The 6,784-nt window shown below is 58.1% G+C and overlaps 1 protein-coding gene across 1 annotated transcript in view; it reads right to left on the bottom strand.

The window, feature by feature from the left end:
* Window positions 1-1,426: 1,426 nt before the first annotated feature.
* Window positions 1,427-6,784, bottom strand: part of LOC144945809 (solute carrier organic anion transporter family member 4C1-like) — a 20,456-nt gene continuing 15,098 nt past the window's right edge. The window contains exons 12-14 of the mRNA XM_078874345.1: window positions 6,607-6,671; window positions 5,723-5,860; window positions 1,427-3,809 (exon numbers count right to left, since the gene is read on the bottom strand). Of these exons, the coding sequence (XP_078730471.1) occupies window positions 3,616-3,809; window positions 5,723-5,860; window positions 6,607-6,671 (397 nt within the window). The 3' untranslated portion in view covers window positions 1,427-3,615. The remainder of the gene's footprint in view (window positions 3,810-5,722; window positions 5,861-6,606; window positions 6,672-6,784) is intronic.

Genomic DNA, 6,784 nt, shown 5'->3' with positions numbered 1-6,784 from the left:
TCTCCCCAGTGGCGATGCTTTTTACACACCGTACTCATTTGAGGCCGAGTCGACCTAGGGGGAGGACCCGGACCGGTTCAGATAATCGTCACGGGTGTTGGTGGCCGAGAGCGGGAATGCGAACTCGGGTTGCCGGGTTGGTAGCGCCGCGTAGCGCTCACCACTCCACCACCGCTGCCCCTTCACTAACGAGCAGCATCGTTTAGACAGCTCATCAGCGACACAGCCGGCCTCCCGGGAGTGCACGGAAGCAGCAGCAGCAGCATCGATTGGTTCAACACGAGCAGAAGTCAGGAGTGGCTTCGACATGCAGCGTCTCATCAGCAGTGCCAGGCTTTGCCCGCAAACAATGCCAGCTACCTGCCAGGTGGTTGTCGACAAGGAGTGGAGAGCTCCGTTAGACACACGGGGCCTCGTTCTACGCACAACTGCTGACGGCACACGGAATGTCGAAACCGGTCCAGAGCCCAAATGATGAAACATTGAGCCGTGGACAAAGCAGCCCACTCTCGACACCAGCTGCAGCCTCCCTCGTACCACGTGACTGCTGTGTGGCCACCTCCACTGAATCCCTTCGCTCCGCCCCCTGTGGAAACAGACACTGATCTGTGCAGCTCAACTTCTGCTCGATCCTTCTCCCTCTCATCCCCCGCTCTTCCCTCCCTTCTCATCAGCTCCCTCTCACCATCATCTCCCTCATCATATCCGCATCATCTCCTTCTCACCATCATTATAATCTCCCTCTCATCATCATCATCTCCCTCATCATCATCATCATCTCTCTCTCATCATGATCATCTCCCTGGCTGGGAGATCCAACTCCTGTCGCCGGGATCACGGCGCAGTCCGACAACCGGCTAAAGGCGCAGCCCCCAAAATGCTCGCTCGCGTTCACGTCATGTATGTATCGACCGGCCGGTGGTCCTCCACCGGAGCAAAACCGCAGAGGGAATTTGGCCTCCTCTTTCACGGTGGCCAGGCGCGGTTGAAGAGGCGGGAGGACGCACACTTTACCCCACCACACGCGACCTGCCCAGCGACTGCGGCGAACACACGGACGCAGGGCAGAGGGCGGCGGCGGTGGAGGGCGATTTGAGGAACTTTCCCCGCAGACTCAGCTGCTGCTACTGCCGCTGCCGCGGCGCCGGCAGACGAAGTGGAATCGGCGAACTCGGGATCGCAAGCGCAGTGGAAGTGCCACTGCAGACCGCCGCACCAGCGCTGCGGGAGCTCCGGGGCAATGGGCCGAGTTCATAAAACTGCTGCTGGAAAAGAGCTTCATGGCTCATCGGATTCCTCCTCCGGTCTAAATGCGGATTCTGATTCGACGCGCGATCACGCAGCGACGACCATATTCATGATGATGCATCGCACCACTGCGAGTACGACACGAATGACGATGCACAAAACGCCACGAGAACTTTACGAAATTCTGCTTTTATTAAACCTCAACGGTCGCGAGCCTCTCTTCAGCGGCGGTGACTTTCTACGCGAGCGTCGCGTGCAGTGGACACGCGTCCGCAGAACTCCGTGACAACACGCACACGCACACACTCATTTATGTTTCTCAAATCACACGAAACCGCTTCCCAAGTGGACACACGCACACACACGTCAACGTTAGCGTAGAGCGAACGTCGAAACCGGACCCCGAGTTGCGCTTGCCTGGAAGCCAACGCCGCCGCAATTGGGCGCACCCCAGAAGGAAGGCAGCGTCGCTGGTGGGATGTGTAAAAACGACGCGTCCATTTGTCACCTTTGTTGGCGCTAACCAATGAGCGTTGGCGGCTGCGGTGGCTTCCATGACATTCGCGCAGGCCAGAGAGAGAGCGAGAGATTTTATTCAACGCCACCAAGCAAAAACGTTGCCGCGAGCTCTCTGGTTCCTGGCGCACCGCAGAGGAGACCGCTGGGGGGGGGGTGAGGGGATCGTGAGGGGATCATGAAAGGATCGGGTGAGCGACTTGTAGGGTGGGAACAGATCAGGGCAGCACGGTGTGGTCGCTGTCACCGGGAAGCGGATGAGGTAGAGATGGGTGGGACCACGGTGACATTGAGATCCGCACACTGAGCCGTCGCCTGTTTTGGCCACACTGCAGCAGCAGTACGTCTCACTGTTAAAGATTAACATTTCAATCAGTAAAGTCACGTGGGTATAAGATAAAATAATAAATCACGACGTTTCAGGCGCAACACAAGCGTCCGTCGTCAGGTGGGACAACCACAGCGAGAAACACTTCAGCAGTTGTTTCTCGCTGTCGCGCCCGAAACGTCGTGATTTCATTTATTTTATTTTATACCTACGTGTCTTTACCGAAAGAACCAAAGAGTATGGATCCCTGCAGTCACGAAAACTTCAAATCTAGATTTACATTTCAATCAACCAATGCTTGCTTTAGACCCCGTGGCGGGGGCGAGCGCGGGGGTGACGCTCGCGCCTCACAGCCAGGAGGGGCTGGGTGAGATCCCCAACCCGGGCGCCTCTCTGCGTCTCTCGCTCCCCAGCCCCCTGGTCTGCGTGGGTTCCCTCCGGGATCTCCCCATGCTGACAAATCGCCTGCAAGTTACTCGACTGGGTTCACGCACGGCAGCAAGCGGTAGCATCGTCCCCGACTGCGAACACCTGGCAGGACCCTCCTGAAAAGTAGTCTTGAGACTCGGTGAGGATCTCCTGGATGATGCAATTGTAGCAATAATCATAATACATGGAGCTGGTAAAAAAAAAAGTGCAGTGTCAATATTCAAATATTAAGAGGCCACGTAATTGTCGACTATCTGTGAGCATAGGCCGGGGATGACGTCCAAACGCGAATCTATACAACGACGGCAGATCAGCAATTCGGGGCATATGAGGTTCGGATGAGGATTTGCATGTTTTATTTGTATAATCATATGATCTTACTTTGTATTTATAGAGCGCCTTAGCTCAAGGTGCCCGATGACATGGTTCTACAAGCGGTAACAAGGGCAGTGGGCAAGGGCCGAGGAAGCAGTGACCGTAACAAGAGGAGGGCACGTGGGGTCACGGAAGGGCTGTAGGGGGGGTCGGAGGGGCGAGGAGAGTGAAGGGAATGGCCAATATAGAAGAGGTGAGGCTTTAAGAGATGAACGGAAGGGGGTTAAAGAGGGAGACTGCTTCATGTTCCGTTTGTTTACCCAGGACAGCCTCACCGAGTCTCGTGACCGTTTTGCAGGAGGGTCCTGCCAAGTTTCCACCACAGCTCGTGACGATGGGCCACGCGTGTAATTGCAAGCGGGCACATTTGCGGTGTCGCGTTTTCAAATTGGCACCGCGACGCCGGCACGGCCTAACTCCCGCTGATGGCGTCACGGCATCCCTAACGAGCAGCGCAGGGCGGGCGGGCGGGCGGGGTGGCGCAACATCTTTGGTCGTTAGTGGCGCCGGCTTGAAATCCTCGTCACCTCACAGCAGCGTGCCTCAACATCCCATCTCGAGCGTTCCGATTGCCCTGCCGCGGCCTAGCCAAGAGGATCCCCCCCAGCGGCAGCTGTCCCCGTCTGCTACGGCGGTTCGCTCAGAGGTCAACTTGCTCGATACATCGCATCCGGTGACGGACAGACCACGGCCGACGACGACGACGATGACGACGCTCGCTAGAGCTGCTTGCTCTCGATGCACGAGGGGACGTCGCTGTAGCCGCTGTCCAGCGAGCTGGCCGCGGGGTCCGGGAGGTGCGACGAGTCCAGGGGATCTGCGCCGTCCGCCGGGGCGGGCGTTTTCGCCGGCCCCTTGTACACCAGGAAGGCCACCAGGAAGAAGACGATGGTCACCACCTTGCAGCACGCGCCTGCGGGACACGCGCACGCGGGACACGCGCACGCGGGACACGCGCACGTGGGACACGCGCACGCGGGACACGCGCACTTGGGACACGCGCACGCGGGACACGCGCACGTGGGACACGCGCACGCGGGACACGCGCACGCGGGACACGCGCACGTGGGACACGCGCACGCGGGACACGCGCACGTGGGACACGCGCACGCCCGGGGAGGGAAAGGTCGCGCGTCAACACGTCAGGGGTAACGCCGCCGCTCGGCGTGACGTTCCCCACGTCCCGGACAACGTTCCCAACGACATTCCCGATGATCCCGACGACGTTCCCCACGTCCCACGCGCTGCAAGGAGCTTCTCCAGGGAGCGAACTGCGCGCGGAGCGGAGCATGGGACGTTGCGCCGAGCAAGGCGCGACGCAATCCGAAGACTCAAGAGTCGGTGCTCCGCAGTGAAAGCCTCGAAGGTTGGTGGATCACGCAGAGATGTTGTTAAACTCCATTCCCGTGGGCGTCGAGGAACCGTGCGTACGTGTGTTGAACTTCTTTCGCACCGTACGTAGCCAACCGTGTTAATTGGTACAGCAATGTTTGGTCTATGGGATAGAGTGTTTCCCCCTTACACGTGTGCATTTCGCCCCACGTGTAAACACTCATTAATTGGCCAATAACACCTTCATATATAGAGGACCGCAGACCTTTGGGGGGGGGGGAATTTGGTGCCTGCTGCTGCTGCTGGTGCTGCCTTCCCGCTCGTGACTGCGGTTGCCGCTCGCACCTCGGGGACGTCGGGTGAGGACTGCCGCAGCGTTGCGAGCTGACGACAATATTCATTCTTTGTTGCCGAGTCTCAAAACGCACTTTCAGGTTTTCGCAGAAGGGCTGAAGTTGCTGCCATGGAGCGCGTGCGTGGTGCTGGCCACCCACCCCCTCGCGTGCCACAGAGCCGGCCTTCATAGGTGCTGCTCGCAAACAGCACTTGCCCCAACAGTCTGTTAAGGCTATACTACTGGGGGATCTTTGTCTTTTGTCTGCGTGCACAATTACCTGTTTGCTCTGTGTCACTTGACACCAGGACAGCCTTGCACACGAGACGTTCCATCTAAAGGAACTATTCATGTTAAATATTTTAACTTATCAACTAAATAAAAATACCAGAATCCCTCTCCATTGCTTGTGTGTGCGTCCAAATCTTTACCTTTCAATTCCACCTCAACACCAAACCCCCGTGAGCATTCCTCTTCCCGCACCGCGGCACTCACGCCCAACACTCGCCCCTGACACCGAATCGCCAGCCCAACGCTAATGATGCATCGAACACAGTCTGTTGGGGAGTCTTTATCTCATCCCAACTGTGTGATGTGCGGGGAATGTTTCAGCATTGGGGATGTTTTGGCCCAAATCCCGGTCACACCGCGTGGGTGGGTTGCCAGCTCTGTCCGGAACCTGGCGACGCGGAACCGCCACCATGTGGCAAAGCCCAGCGCTCCGCCAGCGCTAGCCGTGTGCCTGCGGCACATCCCCGGCAATCATGTACGGCATGTTTAGACTTCTTTCGCGCCGTACGTAGCCAACCGCGCTAAACGGAGGTGCGGGGGAAGGACAACAAACTAAGCACAAAAATCTGTTGTAAAGAAAATTAGTTTTCAATCGAAACTTAAAAGTGCGTAGCTCCAGTGGCTTCCTAACATCGGAAGGATGAGCGTTCCAGAAGGCCGCAGAAGCACATCTGAAAGCGCCACGCGATGCTTTGACCGTCTTTGGAGTTACGCTTCGACGTCACGGCGTCAGATGTAATACTTCCGGTTTAGTTTGAAGGCGTCGGGGGGGGGGGGGGGGGGGGAAGGGGTGTCCACGTGGCGCGGTTTGCCCCGGGCCCCGAGGCCGTCCACGGCGTGGGGTGTGGGGCCTCCACGCGACGACGTACCGATGGCGAGCAGCAGCAGCGACATGGTGGGGTTGTCGTACGTCCAGCACGCGCCGCGCTCCCCGCACGGCTTCTCGCTCCACAGGATGCACGTCTTGTCGATGATCACTCCGAAGAGGATCGGCCCGGGGATGGTGCCTTCGACGGGCGCAACAAACGAAGAGAATGCACATTCGCGATGATAATCGTCAATGTGATGGTGATCCGTCATTCATTTCTCTTGGGTCGGATCGTCACATTTAGGTCGTTTAACTCTAACCCTCCGCCACTTGCCAGTGACAATCAAATAAAGTCGTCACGTGATGGGCAAATATGCAAATTGATTTATCAGCAAAAGTCGAGGAAGAGGAGGGATATTGATAACCAAAGCAGCATTTCGACTGTTTAGTCCGACGTTTCGCCAGAGTGTGAATGCTCCTTCCTAATCCGAGTGCTTAAGTAGGCGCCATGACGTCATCGGCACGGCGTCACCGTGCCACAGCACGCGAACCTAGCCTGCCAATCACACAGCCAGACAGCCAGCAATCGACTGTCAGTATTAAACCGAATTACGTGAAGGTAACGGGCTGAGTCAACCCCCCCCCCCCCCGCCAACCAGGATGAGAACTCGCAACCTTCCTATTGCGAGCCGCTGGTTCTACCGCCACCATGTCGGTTACAACTCTGACGGTGCTGTTTGTTGCTGGCCGCTTGGGGTTTTGGGCCTTTGGGCGACTCTGGCTCACTAACCGCGCCGAAACAAGAAACCGCGGCGGTGGTGGCGGCGGTGCCGGTGGTGGCGGTAGTGGAGGCGGGGTGGGGGCGGTGGTGCCGGTGGGGGCGGCGGTGTGGGTCGCGACCCCGTGAGACCCCGTGAGGAGGGGAGGGGCGGAGGGCAACATTACCCAGCGCGCGGATGAAGAGCCACTGCACGCCCAGAGCAAACGAGCGCTGGCTCGCCGGGACACACCTGCGCCACACAAAGACAAAGATCCCCCGTGTAGCCTTAACAGACTGTAGGGGCAAGTGCTGTTAGCGAGCACCTCTGAAGGCCGGCACGGCACACGAGGGGGTGGGTGGCCA

The sequence above is a fragment of the Lampetra fluviatilis genome, chromosome 39 (assembly GCF_964198595.1).
Source record: "Lampetra fluviatilis chromosome 39, kcLamFluv1.1, whole genome shotgun sequence".
Lineage (NCBI taxonomy): Eukaryota > Metazoa > Chordata > Hyperoartia > Petromyzontiformes > Petromyzontidae > Lampetra > Lampetra fluviatilis.
This window is presented reverse-complemented; position numbering and strand designations above follow the sequence as displayed.